Source organism: Mytilus californianus, unplaced genomic scaffold (genome assembly GCF_021869535.1).
Source record: "Mytilus californianus isolate M0D057914Y unplaced genomic scaffold, xbMytCali1.0.p SCAF_6, whole genome shotgun sequence".
In the NCBI taxonomy this organism is placed as follows: Eukaryota; Metazoa; Mollusca; class Bivalvia; order Mytilida; family Mytilidae; genus Mytilus; species Mytilus californianus.
The window spans coordinates 87,181,486-87,202,975 of NW_026262712.1; the positions used below are offsets into that span (position 1 = coordinate 87,181,486).

General features: G+C 32.5%; 1 protein-coding gene across 2 annotated transcripts in view; it reads left to right on the top strand.

The window, feature by feature from the left end:
• The first annotated feature begins 1,158 nt into the window (after positions 1-1,158).
• The window catches only part of LOC127705944 (ETS-related transcription factor Elf-3-like), a 50,432-nt gene continuing 30,100 nt past the window's right edge, over positions 1,159-21,490 (top strand). The window contains exon 1 of one of the 2 annotated variants that reach the window (XM_052210321.1): positions 1,159-1,278. In XM_052210321.1, coding sequence (XP_052066281.1) covers positions 1,272-1,278 — 7 coding nt within the window. In that variant the 5' untranslated portion in view covers positions 1,159-1,271. Of the gene's footprint in view, positions 1,279-18,583; positions 18,626-21,490 lie in introns of those variants that run through there. The other variant, XM_052210320.1, reaches the window with a different exon arrangement.

A 21,490-nucleotide genomic window follows, 5' to 3' on the forward strand; every position in this document is an offset into this window, starting at 1 on the left:
CAAACAATGCCTCGTCTGTGATGCTAAAACCACATTTTTGGGATCCCAAAAGCTGAAACAGACGTTGAACACTATATTTTGAGGGAAACGATCTTTAAGTTTTAAATGAATGGCTTAGTCTCATATTTATCACCAAATATAGTAATAACTATATTCGATAAAACACATGTTTTTATGATGATGCTTAGGTACAACATGTTTGTGAAATGAAATTAATTTAATAAGTATAGTCATAAAATGTGAATATCCGGCTGAAATGCATGTTTATTTTGTTAATTTAGAAAACGCTATACTTAATGTTTTTTGTAGGATTTTCCATTTACATATGATAATGTTACATGATGCGTTGGTAATGAGTTATGTTTTACTGAAGTAGGAGCCCCTTAGATTGGAAGTGTAGAAATTAAAGCCATTATTCATCAACAGGTCAGACCTTATAGTGGGTACTTGAAGTCTTTTCCTGGTCTATGAAACAAACAGAGTTCTTTAGACTGTTATAAAGTCGATTCTAGTTTTTGATTGGACGATTCCGATATTCCAAATATAGTGTATATCCTTGTTGAAGACTATCACTAGTATGACCTCTACGTTATGCGTTGGGGCATTCAGTACGTTAATTACATAATTTAGAAGTCACTTTCTAAAATTTTAGTGAAAACTTTTTTAAGTCCGGTTTCCAAGTTTTTTAAAACTTTATATCAGTGTTTCATATGGAAACATATTGTGTGATTTTTATATCATCAGAGAGAGTGAGAGAGCTGTTTTATTGAACAAAATTAATAAATCAGTTCGTCAGAAATATTCAATAAAAAATGAAAATTTCGTTTTCATAATATTTTCTTTTTATATGAAATTATCTACATTGAAGCCCATTGAACACAGCGAGCATGATCAATAAATCTACCAGTATGGCAATCCTTTGACCGTTTTATTATAATGCGGTCAGCATGGATCATATTCGAAATATATTATGTATTTAATTTCAGCAAGCCTCAAAATGATGATATTTCTGTAATTTTACTATTATTTACTGCACAGTCTTACAGATATGTTTGTAGGCATGGAAACTGATTGGCCGTCATAAAACCAATAACATTAAACCCGGAAGAAAATCTCTTTCATTGATCTTTTACGGTAAATGTAGATCACGTGATTAAATTGTAAAAATAAACTTTGACATATTTAGTTAATGCAATTTCAATGAATAAGAAAACAAAGTATAGATGTATATGATTTCTTTCAGGAATTCAAATATCAGGTGAAATGCATTCATGACAGGTAAGTTTGACTTTATTTAACCCAATATAGGAAACTTTGTCACAGCGGCATATCAATTAGAACTCAACATGATACAAGTATGAGTATCGTCAGCATCCCTCATTGTATATATATAACTAGTCAGAATATTTATTGCATAAAGTGGTGTATTTTGCTAAAGAAATGTTTGGTTTTTTTTTCATTTTTCCTTACTTTGTCCTTAATTATCTCTCTTTTTCTATTTGAGTTTGTACTGTTACTTTTTTTAAAGCCACTCTCGGCGTCGAGCTCTTCAACAAAAAGTATACAGTTCCATATTTAAGACTTTAAGAGATTTAAAATAAAACCATCATGTCCTACAGCAGAATAAACAATACTATGAAGTCATCTTTCTACGTTTAATAATTTACAGACAAATGATCTTGTTATACCCCCTGTTGCAAAAGTACTTGCAATATGTTGCTGTCTGTCTAGGTCTATGTTCATCCACTGTCACGCCATGTTAACGAATTTTAAGCCCAACATATACTTTAGTCAATAATACCATATTACTATGCGGATATGTACTGATTTGAAAACTATACAAAGTAAGAACTATGATTACTTTTGACATGCATGTTTTGTTTTGCTGTGTGCTGTGTGTCAACTTTAGCAGTATTTCTCTTTATTCTAGTTTTGCTTTGCTTTACTTTACAATTTTGATTAAGTATTGATAAGGTGTTTTTAATAAGTTACACGATTTTCCTGTTGCCTAGGAGGAAGACAATTACGATTTCTATCAATATATTTCTCCTTCTCACGACAGGAAACTGCTTTGCGTATTTAAGAAATAAAAAAAAAGTATGTTTTAACGCTTATGAAACGAGACATTTTCTGTTATTTGCACATTGATACACATTCTAGTTTGTGAAATCATGATATAATCATGATATAAAATTTTCACAGAAAAGCTGGAAAAGATATTAAATGGGCAATCGAATAGAATCGAGAATAGAAACGGGAATGTGTCAATGAGAAAACAACTGGACAAAAGCGAGAAAATCCCACACCTGGAGGCGGGCTTCAGCTAACCCCTAAATCCATTAGTCGAGGAAAAAAATAAACAAACAAAACCAACACAAAAGTGAAGCGACAAAAAGACAAAAAAAAAGTTCACCAAAACACGAGAAAAACACCAATCCCCTAAATATCGAGAATGAACTCATATGCTCCGGAAGGGTAAGCAGTTGTTGCTTCACTACAATGGCACCCTTCTTGTTACTCAGATAGAATGTATGAAACATCATGTTTTTGTGTAACTTGTAGTAGTTGAAGACATGATATTTGATAGCCTCTGTTTAATAACTTTTTTTTCTAAACTCAGGAAACCTGACATATTGCATAGACACCATTTTATTCATAAAGATCGTATTTTGACTTCTTGATACCCGTTTACATTTCATAATGTTGCGTTGTAGTTTGCAGTACATTGTACGCCTATGTAAAAAGACAATGGTTTTACTTCAGACTCCAGACCCCTGAAATTCACTGCAAACTCAAGTTAACGACACTATGTTCACGGCAGGCCTCGGTTAAGCTCGCAAAAGACCCCTATTTGATGCACTACCGACTCCTGTTTATTTTACTGTATACCCCTGAAAAAAACACATTGTTTGCTGCAGACTTCTGTTTATAGTTCACTCTAGGCCTTTGTCAGTAGACACTGATGCTGTTAATGATACATATATAACAATATAATGATAAGTGCTCTATAACAGTGTGACAAAAATAGATAAAAAATTAATAATGCCCATTACGTTAATGAACTAATTAAATATTAATTACTATTAAATTAATGAGATTTGCTGCGTTTTATTTGCTTCAAAGTCAAGTCATAAAAAAATTTAAATGTATTCATTATTCAATTTATAATGATAAAATGCGCTCTTATCGAAGAAGCAGGTTATAAAGTCTTTATTTCTCCAGTACTTAAGATTGACACTTGAATTTGTCACGAATCCACTGAGGTGGCTCTCAATAAATTTACTCCAATTCTACGCATTGTGTTATATCCCCACTCAATTGGTGGTATACTGCTTTCAATTTGTCCGTTCGTTCGTCTGTCATAATATTTCGTTGTATATTACTGTGCTTCTGTGTTTTTTTATTTTTGGTCTGGAACTTTATTATATTTAATTGTACCTTGTAAGCAGTTTTGAGACCTGCCAGCCAATGGGCATTCCCTGTTTGTTGTAGATTTGATTATTCTATATATAGACACTGAGAATAGAATCATATTGAGGGTATAATTAAAAAAACAATACCTTAATATTCTTTGTACATTATAATACCGACTGTCTCAAAATAATTAAGAAAAACTCTACCTTGGTTTTTTTTAGATCCATTTATGAATATCATGGCACGGAAGTGTTGGATATGTTATTCAAATAAATTGGAAAACTTGCAATTGGAATCTACAAGAATTGTAACAGGTCTGCCAATTTTTACTAAAACTGAAACTCTGTACTCTGAGGTTGGTTCAGAATCTTTATATAAAAGACAAGAAGAGGAAAATGACAGAACTTTTGTAGTATGAATCAAAAACATGCACCCGAGTACTGTGCCTATGTAATCGTGTCCCTCCATGTGTACAAAGTACAATCAACTATCCGTTGCAAAACGGTCAAGATATCATTGTTCATTTTGGAGACTTTCCCTTACTACTGAATCTTTTATTCCATCCACAATACGAGATTGGAATAAGCTTGATCTAAATATTCGCAACATCAACTCTATATCTAAATTTAAGAAAGAATTGAAAAAGATTGTCTTCAGAATAAAATTGCAACGTAATTTCTGTACAGTCCCAGGAAACCAAATATTATTTTAACTCAATTGCAAGGTTTTTTTTATATTGGATCCTTCCTGTCAGTGTGGGTCAGATATTGAGGATGTTCATCATTTCTTTTTCGTTTGCCTGAAGTACATTACATGTAGAGAAACCTTACGCAACGATCTTAATTGACTGTTTTATTTACTTAACTGTTAACTTGCAGTGACTTTGACCTTTCGAATGAACAAAATCTCTTAATTTTCAAACGTGTTCATGATTTTATTAAAAGGTCAATCAGATTTCTTGTACCTTAATAAAGTGTTATTGATACTGGCACAGACTATCATCATCGTCGGCATCTTCATCAAAACCCAAGTTATCGCCAGAGAATATCTCAATTTTTGCCTCTTTCTCTTCTTCATTTTATTTATAGTTCGTATAATATCCAATAAATTTGTTCGCTTTACATGCATGCTCATAATAATATTATTATTTTTATAATCATATTGTATTATGGAGAAGACTTCATAAGTATCATTTACTTGTGTCTCATCCATTTTGCTTAGATTTAGCAAGTAAAATATGGTTAAATAAACTAACGCATGTCTGGTCGTAACTTTATCGCATGGTAAATCGTTGCCACTCGGCAAAGTTCGGAAAATATACGTCAACGTTACGATTTCAATGAAAAGCCAGACACTAAAATGAAAGACAAATAGTTTAAAACAGGGAGCTATATCATGAAAAATATCATAAATTAATAATAATATATATGCATTTTGTTTTCAAAGTTTTAATACTTCTGTATGCATTATATATATGTGTATGAAAGTGCAACAAAGTTCTAAACTATTTCAAAAATAAGGTTCTGTCTACAATGTTTAAATACATTTCCTTTTTTACTTTTAGGGATCAATATCTTTATCAGAATACCAACAATTACAATTATGAGTTAATTGTTGTTTTGTACGTTTAATAATTCATAAACAAATAATCTTTTAATGTCACCAGTAGCGAAAGTACTTGCAATATGTTGCTGTCTGTCTATGTCTATGTTCATAAACCGTCACGCCATGTTAAGGACAACAAGTTTAATATGTACTTTAGTAACCGTCACGCCATGTTAAGGACAAAAAGTTTAATATGTACTTTAGTAAAACAAAGCACTAACATATTAGTCTATGGATACTAGGAATGTTCAAAACTTTGCAAAGTAAGCACTATGGTTATCTTTGACATGAATGTTTTGTTTTGCCTTGTGATGTAAAATGTTTTATACACATCTTACGTGGAAGTATATTGATAAAAAAAATAAACCATGATATTTTTTTATCAATTGTATTATCAATCCTCGAGCCTTCGGCTCTTGGCTTGATATCATAAATTAGGCCTAATAATAAATCTGATACGAAAACTTAACTGATAATCTTTTCCACTTTGAAAACGAAAGGTGTTCAAACTTACATTATTGAATATTCTGCTTTATTTTGTTTTTGTTTTTAAACTGACGACGACTTTCCGTTTCATTCGAATGATTCTTTACTAGGCTGAATTGCTGCATTTGGATAAATATACTTTTTAAACTAACACTGTTCATTTTATACTTGTCCATTAGCTTTGGGATTTTTTGATGTTTTGGTATTTGATTGTGCGTGACAATTATAAGTAAAATATCAGCACTGTGTTTTGGCTCTAGATGAAGGTATTTATGGCAGTTTACATGGTTTTGTATGCCAGGGAAGGCTCTTTTCAGATTTTAAAGTTCTTATTAGCAAACTTTGCTTTTCGTGTGTGTGTGTGTGGGGGGGGGGGGGGGGGGGGGGGGACCGGGAGAGATCTTCAATAATAGTTACATTGAGAAACAGATATGAAATTTTATTGGAATACATCAAATGGATATTGAGATGAGATTCTCGGGAAAGGGGGGGGGGACGAAATAAAAATAACCGGGTTTCAGTATGGGTCTCAATTGTTTCATTTAGAAATAAAGACGTTTTAATGGCGAAGAAATGTCTCAAAACTCGATAGTTTGAAAACCGCAGAATTTTTCTCCAGGATGGTCATTCATTTTACTATAAAGTTAAAATTTTGAATGAAACGTTTCGTGTCTTTATCATTTGTCTTGACCACTGGACTTTGTCAATGGTTAACTCTAACACTGATTGGTGTCTATTTTTAAGACCGGGAGAGATCTTCAATAATAGTTACATTGAGAAACAGTTATGAAATTTTATTGGAATACATCAAATGGATATTGAGATGAGATTCTCGGGAAAGGGGGGGGGGGGGACGAAAAAAAATAAATAACAGGGTTTCAGTATGGGTCTCAATTGTTTCATTTAGAAATAAAGACGTTTTAATGGCGAAGAAATGTCTCAAAACTCGATAGTTTGAAAACCGCAGAATTTTTCTCCAGGATGGTCATTCATTTTACTATAAAGTTAAAATTTTGAATGAAACGTTTCGTGTCTTTATCATTTGTCTTGACCACCGGACTTTGTCAATGGTTAACTCTAACACTGATTGGTGTCTATTTTTAAACAGCATCTTAATGTTAATACCATATATAGAAATATAATGCATTATATACGTGTTGTACATCTGCATTGCATGTTCATCTACAACAAAAACACATTGTCTCAAAACAATGGTCTGTTTGACGTATAATACCAAGATATGAACAAGAACACTTGTATTCAACATTAAAACCTGGATATGTTTAAGAAATATATACATTGTTTGATTGTGTTTATTACTATCTGAATTTCTTCAATAAATAATAATCTTTTCATTCACCACAATGCACTCTCCAACACATCATTTCACCGATTCGTCATCTATGACATATATACAGCTCCATAATGACTAAATCATGGTTGATAGTTACACAATAAATCTCGTATTAGTCAAATATGCATGTAAAAGTAACAAGGTATAATTTCATTAATTCAATAAAGAAAATACACATTGAAATGGATTTAACTACATGTATATTGCGCTATTCTCATATGGAAACACCTAAATAATATGGTTCAAAAACATCCAAGTGCATATACATACTGTAAACAGGGAAATTATACAAATCTAATAATTGGTGCTATTGATGCTAATTAAGGGCGGCAAGTGTAAGGAGAAGGTACTCAGAGGAGGATACCATGAGAATGCTGAAATTTGTTATCGATAAATTAATTATTCGTTGAATTCGGTAAAAGATTATCACCCAGAAATCGAAAGATGTTAGGCATTCCGGCCGGCTCCAACTGTGCACAGCTCTTTGTGGATATATGTCTTTACTCGCATAAGAATCATCAATCCAAGATATCATTACAGAAATGTTAAATGCGAGTCCATTTTGTATCTTTATATTCAGCTTTAAAGATGACGTGCTTTATATAAATAACATTCCTTTTGATGTTAGCAATAATGAACTTAAAGTTAAGGAAACAGTAAGCTTAATTTGCTACAAATGAATACAAAAATGTCTTACTAAAACGGTTGTATCTGTTTTATAACGAGACCTACAGCTATCAAGAGATACACCAAAGATTGTCCCAACACCTAGTTATACGAGAAACGTGAGTTTGCATGGCTCAGTACCTTATCCTTACCTTAAGCTGTTCGGATATTTCTATATTTGTTGGTGTGTGTTTGTTTGCTTGTCTCGTCAGTGTGTTGTACTCTTGCTTTCAATTTTATGGTTTTCCTTCTTTGTTTTGGGGTTTGAAAGACATTGTTTTGAATTTTTTCCGTATGAATCCGAAGTGAAGAGATGGAATTCGAAACTAGAATTAAAAAGTATTTCAAAATTGCTATAATTGGGTAACCCTCAGATATTTCAGTTGCTCAATGACTTTTGAATTTTATATTATAGAACAGATTCGCAAAGATTTATGAAATAATAGAATATACTGTATATGAAAATAAGGAGATGTGGCATGATTGGTTATCGTACGGCCTTCGACAACCAGCAAAACCCATACCGTAAAGTCAGCAATCAGAAAAGTCCTGACATGAAAAAATGTGAAACAATTCAAACGAGAAAACCACCGGCTCGATTTATGACAAAACAATAAACGAAAGCAAAAATGTGAGAGACAGCAAACCAACGACAATAACGGAATAACAAACTCCTTACTTGCACACACACAACGTGGGAGGATTAAACTTGTTTGTGAGCCTCAATCCAATCTTTAACCATGCAAGGACAGTGATGTAACAGCACAACATAAGAAAAAACTGTAAAAATCAGTTGGAACTGGTTTATTTTTGTCATTGAGTAGCTATCTCATTCTATGTATGTTGGCGTTTGTTTTTGTTGCACTTCAGTGTTTCTGTTATTCCGTTGTTTTCCTCTTATAGTTGATGTGTTTCCCTCGGTTTTAGTTTGTAACCCGGATTTGTTTTCTCTCAATCGATTTATGACTTTTGGACAGCGGTATACTACTGTTGCCTTTATTTATTCATTGACGTATACTCCATATCAGAGGGTCAGTTTGTCACAGTTGATATTTATGATTTCGCCACTCTTTGTAGATGGTTATCGTTGTTTCTTAACGTTTTCGTCTATCTAGAAATTTGATCGTAATGAGTTACTAGTAATTATAAAGAAATCTGGTGCTTGTTCATCATAAACAAAAACTTTATAATTGTTTGTTTTACCATTTACTCCGAACTCCTTTAATCTTATTATCATATGACATTCAATTCCCCCAATACTCGGTCATTTTTATATCTATAATATCTTATATTATGTTCAAATTACCTCAAAAAATGAAATAGAAATAAACCAACTAAATATACAATGTCAAAATTAAAAAAAAAGGTATATTTTTCGCCTGCTTGATATACAAATACATAATCCGTCTTCTAAGCATTGAAAAGAAAATAATCCCTCTGTATCAATAAAATTATAACACGCTCATGGCCCATTTCAGTTACATAATTATAATGTAAATGCCCTATTTCAGCAACAAAAAGCTATATTGATGCCTCATTTCAGTAGTTAAATTATAATGCTTCATTTGAGTCATGAAATGTTATAGGAGGAATATGAAATGTTACTGGAATTTTTCAGGCAGAAGTAGTAGGCTGGTAATATAATGTTTGACATAAATTCCAATATTATTTGTCCGCACTTTAATGCACACAAACCTTTTCAGTGATGAAAATGCATACCTTCAAAAGCAATTATAGGTATGGAAATAATAAGAAAACAAATAAGAAAACAAACAGCTGCACCATGAACCGATTGTAATTATTTTAATATGAATAAAATAAGGTGCGGGATATACCTCAATTGAACAGCAACCCGGCCGGGATATACCTCAATTGAACAGCAACCCGGCAACAAAAATAAAAAGCAGATATAAGTAGGAAGATTTATTTTGGATTCTGTAAATCGTATCCATCGTACGGTTTTGTATATTTAAGTCTATGAACTCTTTGGATTAGATAGCAACAAAATTATCTTTTATTCTTTGTATTACAAATGGCAATGTGACGAAAATACTTTCCCTTAAACAAAGCACGTAGAAAACGTTTCAAGCGCGTGGGCTATAATTGTGTTATAATCTTTGTCAAATTTGACAGATCAAAGCCCTTGTAGGAAGCATCTTTATTGTATAGTTTTAATGAGGAAAATATTTGTAATTACTTGAATACAACACACTACCAAACAATGTCGCAAGATCTTTCTTATAAGGTTTATACGTAATCCAGTACACTTCTGTCCATCCCAAACAAATATTTGAATATGAACCATTTTCATCATCAACTTCAAACTTTCGAAAGCGTCTTTAATCCAGGAGGCAAGAGTTTGTGCTACGCCTTATCTAGCTTAAAAAATATCTCAATAGTAATTTACGATGATGTTCTTAGCAATGTTTCCGTGTGTATTTTTTTCTTCGTGACATTGGAATTTTGGTATTGTCAAAGACGGTCGGTATCCGTCGACTCACCACGGTTTTTTCGATTAAAATCCACAAGGTCTCCTTGACGTAAACACCACATCTTCTTTAATTCATATTTACTAACAGTTATAATTTGAACTTGATGAAAGTAAAGATTGATCGATTGTTGATTGCTTAACGTCCAGTGGAAAATAATCAATGCTTTAAAAGGACGAAAACGACTTTAACAATAAACTAATTAGGTATATGAAGCAAAGTGAGTCGACTTGGACATAGAGCTGGACATTTTGAAATGGCAGGGGTAATCTTACCTAGCACTAGGTCACTAGGTCACATGCAAACCCTCAAAGAGATGTTGCTAAGGTTATTCTAGATGTACCCCAAACAAAAACCAAATCGAGGTATCGCATTTAAAATTCCCATTCGAAACCGACATGGCTGTGTACTTATACGTCCCGCACAGCCATGTGCATGCGGGTGGCCCTATGCATGGACAAGGTCCAGTTTAAACGTTATGAAATATACGAAACACCACAGGACGTTGAATATGTGTTTATCCTCTTGGCCGATTTAACATATATACCAAGTTTACCTTTTAATTTGGGGTAATATACTATAATGGTATTTGCAAACTAACTACCGACTAAACGTTACTAAAAGTAACTTAAACCTATTTTATGAATTTTAAACGCTATTTTATTCCCAGTTCTAAACATTAAGATTATATAATAAGCACTTGTTAAACCGAGAAATTTAACCGTTGAAACAATGTCAACAGCTGCTTCAAATTAATAGCATAAGATATTAATATGATAGAAATCAATGAACAATCCATACTAAATCTCAACCAAATGGAGATATTGTACTATAAAAATATATGCTGATGTGGTATGATTGCTGATGAGACAAATAACCATCAGAGTCCAATACGGAGCGTTTAGTAAGCAACTATAGGTCACCGTACGGCATTCAACAATAAGCAAAACTTATACCGTAAAGTCTTATCGGAAGTCGCTATTTTCTCGTAGCAAGTTCCCAATAATTTTTTGTGTGAACTTTGAATGGCCGTTTGATAAAGTTTTCAATAGTCTTTTAGTTCCTGGTTCAGCATTGATAGTAAAAAAAAAGTCCGAAAACATTCGTGCAAAGCTGACGATATGGACCTACGAAGGTTTATATTATAGGACTGAAGACGTTCTTGAAAAGTACAATCATGGCACAATGCCCTTCATATTGATCGCCTGGGTCTTTTTGCATTTTTTGTTTGCTTGATTTTCTTTTCTTATGACGTTTCTTTTATTCATTAATTTTCTTTCGTTTCGTTACTTCCTACTCAAAATACATTTACATAAAAGTAGAATAAAACATATGTACTATACGTATAATGTGTAAGCTTTGTATTGGAGAGCTTTCTACTGAGTTGCTCTGAAACATTTTAAACATGTTTATTTTTTTAGTTTGTACTGGGTATCAACGTATTTATAGATATACTGTATGGTATGTTTTCTTCTTTTCCATCGTACCTGCTGTTTAAAATTATAAAGCAATTGTCATTTATTGAAATAGAATGTCACATAGCGTTTGCACTAAAATAATTAGCTGATTTTTTAATGGCAGACACAGACTTGTAAAACTGATTTCCCAATATCAATTTCAGATTTTATACGTTCAGGGTCGAGTCTGTTCGTTTGACATTTATCCTGGAACGAGTTGTACTTTTCGAAACAGCTGCAGTTAGAATCAATAAAAATATTATAAGATAAAAACTGGGAAAAAATGTAAATCTGAAACGAATAATATTTATGGTGTTTTTATTTCATTGAATACATATTGTCAAAGAGAAATATTTGATAAGTATTAAACTAAGGTTTGGGTAGACAGCAATAAGATAACGGTTCTTTGCAACGCAGAAATATGGAAAGTATAATAGTAAATTATATATTATTGTCCGTTTGACTTTTATATATTTGCAGAAAAAAATGTGTATCTATTGGAGAGTTGTCTCATTGGCAATCATACCACATCTTCTTATTTTTAAATTAACATCCATTAAAAAAAAATCTTCATGAATGTTGATAAATGATATATACGAACTCTACATTTGTTCTATAATTAAAAAAGTCTTCGCGTTTATTTGCAAATGCATTGGGCCACAGGTACGAGATTTTTTGAATATATGTATATATACTGAATTACAATGTATCTATACTATTAAATGAGAAGACCTCATTTTGTGTGTCGCTTCTCTTCCTTCCACAATAAATAAATCATCATGCCTCTGTGTCCTATAGGTATCATGCATAGTCGCATTTTTCATCCTCGCTTATGATTATTCAGTTTGGGTTATTTTGGAAGGAAACGATAATAAAGGCGTCCGGATATTGTTTCCGTCATCGGACGGACTCTTAATTCATAGACAAGACTTCCGTTTAGGACTCTAAAATTACACATAATTTTCATAAGTACTTGGGAACAGGACAATTATTTTCGCGTTTTATGTATACAACATGTACTATGATAATACATATACTATAAATAAAGTGTATTTGCTATTTGCTATCAATTCCAAGTACTTTATTTATAGTATAGGTATGTTCATAAATTTTTAATATACAGAAAAACGCGAAAATAATTAAAATTAACAGCAAACAAAAAATAACGAACTTTGGAAAAAAGGGGGAGGGCTAACAAAAAAATGTAATGTCCCCAATTACATGTACCTATGACCTTTCTAATTTGATACCGTTTTTGAAATTCTCCAGTCATAAAATCTTTTACAAAAATTCATCCTACAACAGATTACATACTTTCAACCGAGCTCTAAAAGCCCACGATTTCGCGGGTGTGTTCTAGTATACATATATTTAAAAAATATCTTCTCGAACCTGTGCATTGGGCATGCAATTTTCCCAAGCGTAGACTTTGATGTTAAATTATTTATATTAGATACTAATATGTAAAGACGTATCCAGTTGTGTATGACCGTTGTGTAGCCTGCTTCTAGATCCCTTTTTTATTCCTTGAAATCAATAATATTAAACAATTGGAAAATTCAGTCTTGTTTCTGATACGCTTCTACAGATGTAGTTGTGGTGCTTCCCTTTGGTGCGACATATGATTCTATAAATAGACTGGCGGAAATAATTTATGCATTTATGCCAGATATTGAACGATTGAAAATTAAAAAAAAATCGAAAATAGGATAATCTTTAACCACATGCTTTCAATTAACATGGTATTTTATAGAGTTCAGTTGTTTAATGCGCTACCAATAGTAGGTTACCTCCTATGAGATGACTTAGTAGCCTCGGTCTGATTTTTGTCAGTTAACAGATCGGTTTGTGTTGCATTTTCAGTTTCAATGTAATTTATTTTTGTTACAATTATTGATTGTTTTTAAACATATGTAGCTTTCAACATGCTATATTAAAGCACATCCTAATTTGATAATGTTCTGAGATTTTCTGTAGCAAAAATAAGGGGTCAAATTTCGGAGAAACGGTTTTGTGTCAAAATTTGATCTTAAGGATTTATATAGAAATAAGAAGATATGGTATGATTGCCAATGAAACAACTTTCATCAGAGACCAAATAACGTAGAAGTAAGCAATATTAGATTCAAAAGGATTTAGAGGTACAAAAAAATGTAGAAAGAGAAGCTAACTTTGTATAAAATTGATTTTGCCTTTTTGACAACTGTATCGGCAAACCTTCTACACATCAGTGGGGAGATTATTTTACTGAACAGTCATTAAGATATATGAAGTAAAGTTGCCCATCATATTTTATATGATTTAAACATTTGATTGGTGTATTCTTATAGCAATCATAAGGACTATGCGTTGTTTTAGTGTTCGAAATAGGAAAACAAAAAAGCATACACAATTTGAACATAAAAACAAAATATATAATATGCTATACATTAAGAGATGTCAGACGAAACAAAATTGTAAATATATATATTTTTTTAAACAGCTGTTTCGCATCGCGCTTTTATTTAAATTCAGAAATGAGATGTCTAATACATCTATTGCTTTCCTTGGCGTAAACGTTACAAAAGGGAGAAGGAATAAGCTAAATAGCATTTAAGACCTCTGGTCTTCAACTTTACCGTGAATTTAAACTCCTCTCGAAAAGTTTGAAAATTTAAAAAGGAAAATATAAAAAAATGACACAATTTAGTCAGTGTGATAAAATATATAATCAAATCAAAAGTATGCCTGTATTTCTACGGCAAAAACAACCACTGGGCTATTTTTTTTATGGTATTCATTGGAATATTTTCTTTCTTCGTTTAACATACATGACGATTCTTAAGGCATCAGACATACTGATCCGGAGTTATAGACACAATGTTATGTAAATTATTAAACTTAATGAGATTTTAAGAATTTCAAATCAAATTATAAATGCCCCTAGCAAAGATAAACAAATGATGAATGATTATTTTTGAAAAATGAAAAATGTCAATATCAAAAATAATAAATTTTTTAAAGTGCAAATGAAACCAACATTAGTTAGAGTATTAAGTTGACATAGCAATACCGTATTTTGTGAACATTTTTCCTAGTTTGATCTGAAGATAAACAAACACACGCGCCTATTGCTTACTTTATCAATAAAACAACATCACAACGATATACCATACAAGGAAATTCTTTCTCAAATTACTGTCAACTATCCACGTATGAATTTTTCAAAATTCTGAAATATACAAAATTGCCTACATTTATCGAATAAATTAAGACACGTTGAAGATGCTATGGAGATAGACATTGTTTAAAAAATTTACTATGATCCCGGGCATCAAAATCTTATCTTTTGTGATACAATATGGTAACAGAATACTCTTTTAAATAAAAATTGCAATTAATAAAGCCAATTTGAACTTTCTTATCGGCAAAAATCTCCACATGACTTTTTTTTCCGTATAAAGAGAAATTCCCGTAGGAGACCGGACACTTTGCAGTATCAAACCCAACAAAACATTATAAGGACCAAACATGGAGTCTTATCCTAGTTATCGAAAATATAATCTAAAGTATATCTACATGGAAGGTAGGATTGTTTTACTGGATTTTTTTTTTTGTTATTAGCTACATGATTGGTCACTTCCGTATTAATTTTGTTTATACGTTGTAATTATTTATTCAATATACGTATACAACGATTTAACTTACAACCAATTTTCCTTTTTTGAAATATACTTATTGTTTATTTATCAAAATAACATCCTTTTCCTCAATAAATAAAATATTTCCGAACACTGATTTTGAAATAGGTAAACCAATGTATATCTTTCTCCATGTGCTTTTTAAACCCTTTTTTACCCACTGCTGCCTTAACAGTACCTTATGGATAATTTTACTTGAAGCAACGGTATGATTATAACTTTTCCGTTCGTCCGTCGTCACTTTACTGTCGCTTGGATAACACCTTAGTTTTTTGTAGAAGGGCGGCTCATTTGTATTTGATGGCAAAAAAAAGAGACGGTAGATATCAAAGGGATATTCAAACCCATAACTGACAACGCCATGACAGAAAACCCATAACTGACAACGCCATGGCAGAAAATCCATAACTGACAACGCCATGGCAGAAAACCCATAACTGACAACGCCATGGCAGAAAAACCATAACTGACAACGCCATGGCAGAAAACCCATAACTGACAACGCCATGGCAGAAAACCCATAACTAATACCCCGTTCACACTATGCCTTTTTAAACCGGGTTCGACCCGAATTAGTTAATCCAGGTTAAATTTAGGAAGTGTGAACGCCTTAACCCGGGGCGAACCCGGATTAAAATTACCCCTCATTTGAGGTGGAGTTAATGTGGGGCGAACCCGGGTTAACTACTTCACTTCTAAATGTGAACGCAAAGTGAAGTTAATGTGAGGTTGTTGCTATAGTGACATATGACGTTTGCTTAAATAAGTCTTCCATGTGACGTAACTATTACGTGACTTCATATATCGAATGACGTCATATTTTGACAGACTTCCAGTTACCGTATTTACTTACTCACGAATTATATAACCCATATTAAATTAGCGGCAGCAAGAAGGATATAAGTGTATTTATCTATGTTGAAAAACCTGCATAATGACAAATGATAAAACCTATAAGATTTCCGTCGCTTTTTTGTGGGCGAAATGTGTGCAATTTGGATAAAGTGACGAAGTACGGTAAAAAAAATCAAAATTCGAAAAAATGCATCTATAATGAAAAAGAAAATGAAAATATGTACAGTGAATAGATGCGGGTTACAATTTTGGCGCTTACATTTCTATTTTTGTTAATTTTTTATCTAGTGTGAACTGGGGTAGTTAATTCGGGTTAATTAACCCGGGTTCGACCCGGTGCAGATTTTATAGTGTGAACACAGTATAACTGACAACGCCATGGCAGAAAACTCATAACTGACAACGCCATGTCAGAAAACTCATAACTGACAACGCCATGACAGAAAACTCATAACTGACAACGCCATGGCAGAAAACTCATAACTGACAACGCCATGGCAGAAAACTCATAACTGACAACGCCATGTCAGAAAACTCATAATTGACAACGCCATGGCAGAAAACTCATAACTGACAACGCCATGTCAGAAAACTCATAACTAACTGACAACGCCATGACAGAAAACTCATAACTGACAACGACATGGCAGAAAACTCATAACTGACAACGCCATGGCAGAAAACTCATAACTGACAACGCCATGTCAGAAAACGAAGACGACGAAAAGCATAATAACAATCTGCAAAACATAGCATCGAAAACTAAATACAGAGCAACACGAACCCCATCAAAAACCGGGAGTGATCTCAGGTGCTCCGGAGAGTAGGCAGATCCTACTCCACATGTGGCACTCGTCATATTGCTCACGACATATAACATAATTATTAGCTCTCAGATATTCTCTTCGTGTGTAGTCACCACCTTTTCAGTTTGAATAAAATATATCTTTCTGCTCGATTACCAGGAAATCAGAAAAAGGGAACTTATGGGAAATGTAGAGGCCTTGAACAGCTATCTTATTAATATTAAGATATATATATATATGGAGTTTGTAGTTTCTTAATTCAATGTGAATGGTTTCTTTATATCAAAAGACTTTCATCAAAAGGAACATTTTCAAGTTAAGACGTCTATATAGATATTGTTTTTTTTCTGGGGGAAAAGGGGAGGGGACTTGGGATTTTATCGCATACCTCCTCTCCCACATAAATGTTACTAACGTTCTTTAATCTAATCTTTAATTTACAATTTTAAGCTTGATTTCTGGGTCATTTTGTTTGATAGATGATATTGTCAAAAGCTTAAACAACTTAATGAAAAAATAAGAAAAAATATAAAGAGTTAAAAAAAAACTTTTATCAGGTAAAATTTGAAAACAAAAATGAAAGTCATTTTGTTGGGCAAAGTTTAAAAGCAACAACAAAATGACAAAACTTCACAGTTTGGTGTTATACGGAAGAAATTGATTCTGTCATAGATGTTTAGATATTTTAAAAATAACTTATTTCAGTTTATTGTCAACGACATTGGATGATTTTTATTTTACTCGCGAACTTCATGTAACAATTTTTTAAACATATTTCAAAAGGATCAGACACATGGTTTTCGAACTTAGAAAATCTTCTTCATTATATACAAATAATAAATAACCGAACAAAATCGAATACATGTGAATAACATCATATACAGTAGTTTATGTATTATAACCATTATCATCCAAAGATATATGTAATTCATTTGAGTATTTCGTTTTTAGAGTTAAATTTGTATCCTCAAGAAAACCAGGAGGTTGAGATTCGCAATATTTATTGTGTTAAAATTATACAGAAAAAAGCTTATCATATTTGTTTTGCGTTTATTATTTTGTACATAAATTAGGCCGTTAGTTTTCTCATTTGAATTGTGTAGATTTGTCATTTCGGAGCCTTTTATAGCTGACTATTGGTATGGGTTTTGCTCGTTGTTGAAGGCCGTATTGTGACCTATAGTTGTTAATTTCTGTGTCATTTGGTCTCTTGTGAAGAGTTGTCTCATTGGCAATCATACCACATCTTCACATTTTTATATTATTTATTTATTTGTCTGTAAGCTTTTCTTTTGATATATTGGCGTTTGTAGATCATTGGAAGAGCTAAGCGTTTCTTACAAGGTTTGGAGTAATACATATAAGGATACTAGAGAGAAAGATGTCAAATTTTTTAATACATGTAGTTGACTTTTTCACTCTAATCGTTTGTAAGGAATGGTTTGTACTCGCATTTCAAAACCGGTGTAATTAAAGTATATACATAACCTACTTTACTTCGAACGAATGAACTACTGGTACATAACTATGTTATCTTGATTATTGCAGATGCAGTTTCCTTCAAAAGATAATCGCTTCCCAAATTTCAATCATAAGTGGTAAAAATATTAATCCGATTGTTTAAATTGTTATCGCAATAATGCAACATTGTCGTGCACACTTTTGCAAATAAGTTCCTTATTGCACCCCATATTTGTACATATAATACTTAAAATTTGCATATTTAAGTAATTTGATTATCTTAATTACACACAAACAGCCAGTCAATGATTCCATTTCTTGTGTGCCGTTAATCAAGTAACAATGTTTGGCGGTAAGTTTTTATGCCATTTTTTAAAAATGAAATTCACGGAATGAAAAACCAGGAAAAAAATTGGCTCGGACTGTACATCATGTGTAACTTTTATTTCATTTCATCTATTTATTGCAAACATGGGCTTTCAAATATAGTTTTGAAGTAAAATATATTAACCGCAAAAAGAGAATGTTTTTATGTAGTTTTTTGTTGTTTCTTTGCCTAATTGACATTCATTAATATAGTTTTTTTTTATTTATCTTGAGGCAATTTATTTTTTTAACCACATATAGCTTGCATGACCATCCAAAGTGGAAGGGGGCATAGGGATGTTTTGTTAATCTGGGGTTAGTAAGTTGTAATGCCCGTGACACTAGTTACTCGTGATTATAGAGAGCAAAGCATCCTATTTGTTTGAGACCCCTTGTACCTGTCGATGTTTTGAAACGTAAATGTCGATATAATGAAACCTTTCAAGTTTGTACCTGTCGATGTTTTGAAGCGTAAATGTCGATATAATAAAACCTTTGTACATGTCGATGTTTTGAAGCGTAAATGTCGATATAATGAAACCTTTGTACATGTCGATGTTTTGAAGCGTAAATGTCGATATAATGAAACCTTTGTACCTGTCGATGTTTTGTAACGTAAATGTCGATATAATGAAACCTTTGTACCTGTCGATGTTTTGAAGCGTAAATGTCGATATAATGAAACCTTTGTACCTGTCGATGTTTTGAAGCGTAAATGTCGATATAATAAAACCTTTGTACATGTCGATGCAGCAAAGCCCTTGTACATGTCGATGAAGTGATGCACTTGTAGTATACATGTCTATGCTCTGAAGCGTACATGTCCATGTAGTGAAGCCCTTTTACATGTCTATGTAGTGAAGCGTACATGTCGATGAAGTGATGCCATTGTACATGGCTATGTAGTGAAGCGTACATGTCGATGCAGTGAAGCCCTTGTACATGTCGATGTAGTGAAGCGTATATGTCCATATAGTGAAGCCCTTGTACATGTGTATATAGTGTCGCGTACATGTCGATGAAGTGATGCCCTTGTATATGTAGTGAATCGTAGAAGTATAGCAAGTATATTGTTTATCGTAGTGTCATGTGGATAAATGTATAACAAATAGTATTATTTTCAAATTATTTTTTTTTACCATGTTGCATGCATCATAACTAGTGGTGGTATTAATAAGCAATTACATGACCCTCTACGCGAATTTAAACAATGAGTGGCACAAATGGTTAATTGTTTTACTTATCCGTCCCAATTCGTGTGATTTCAAGATGAATTTTAATAGGGTTCGTGTTTTTTGGGGATTTATTTTGTTGGTTATTGTTTAACGTTTCCTGTTATTTTCTTTTCTTTTTGTCCAGTTGTCTTCCTACTTTGATTATTGGTTCATGATTATTCCTGTGTACAAATATGAGTATACAAACATTCATCTGACAAAATCTTTTCAAACTTGTTATTTCTATCATATTTTCATACATTTTATGTTCATTTCTTCCCAAACAATTGATCTGAATATTCTATTACACAAAATAGTATATATAATAGTAGCCTTATATTTTAAGTTAAAATCATTTTCCCGATAAACATTCTTGTTTTTCAAATGTTTGAATTTAAAAATAAGCACATGAATTATCTTTATCAGTGCGCTGCCGATTAATCGTCAGAAAACCTATAGTAGTCAGCATGTCCGTCCGTTCGTCAAAAATCGTTTCCACTCTCAACTTTTGAATCCCTTAGATATCAGTGAAGTCACAACTACCAGGTGTGTCGCGTAAAAGGGAGAAAACTACCCTAAAAGTATTGGTCAAAAACTTAGTTCAACTAAGCGACCCCCGTGCATATGTACAACAATTGTTTCCTCTCTCTCTCTGACTTTAAAATCCCTTGGAGTTTAGATTGATTGACTGACTGTTGGTTGTTTAACTTCAAGTGTCAAATAATCGTGCATGTTTAAGAGGCATCGGATTTACGTCTCCGTTATGACCGGCCGTGTCTGTGAACTTTTTCATCCTGCGAAGCCAAACGGACGCATCACTTTGTAAAGGGTTTTACTGCTGGTCGGAAGAATGCCAAAATGACCATATTTCTATCCCCCAGTCACCCTTGGGGTACATTGGAGTTTAGGGATGAAACTTATTCACCACTAAGTATGATGATGATCATGGTAAAACTAATTAACTGAAGTTGGACACTTCTATGCATAAACGTGGTATAATCTTAATTGCATCCTAATATACTTATTTACATACTGAGGAGCCCTTGGTAGGGTTCCCATCACTAAATTTTTGCACAATATTTGTGCTTATAAATATTTTTTGATTAAAAATCTGTATTTATGAAAATATTTTTATTTTGAATTTCAGCTGTGATATTTACATTTTTTTATTTGTTGGTAAATGTCTAATTACTTCAGCGGTCGATGTTTTGTTTTTTGTTTGTATTTTCCACAAAAGAAAAGAATGAATGAAACAAAGAGACATGATAATATTTGTTTTCAGTTATCTTGAATAGAAGCAAATTTTAAAACAGTTCAAAAGGACTTTTTAACAATATGGTATTATGTGTAAAACACCTTGATTATTTCCAATATTACAAAGTAAACATTTGTCGTTGGTAGTCGTCTGCCGTTATTGTTTTTCGTTTAATTTTATTTACTTAAATACTGTTAGTTAACGCTTTTGAAATGTTTTACATTTTGCTATTCATGAGCGTTTTATAACTTACCACACGGTATGTGTTTTGCTTATGATTTCAATCATCGATACCACATCTTCCTTTTTAGCTCGCGATCGCCTGGTCCAAATGGACAAATGAGCTTTTCTCATCACTTGGCGTCCGTCGTCCGTCGTCGTC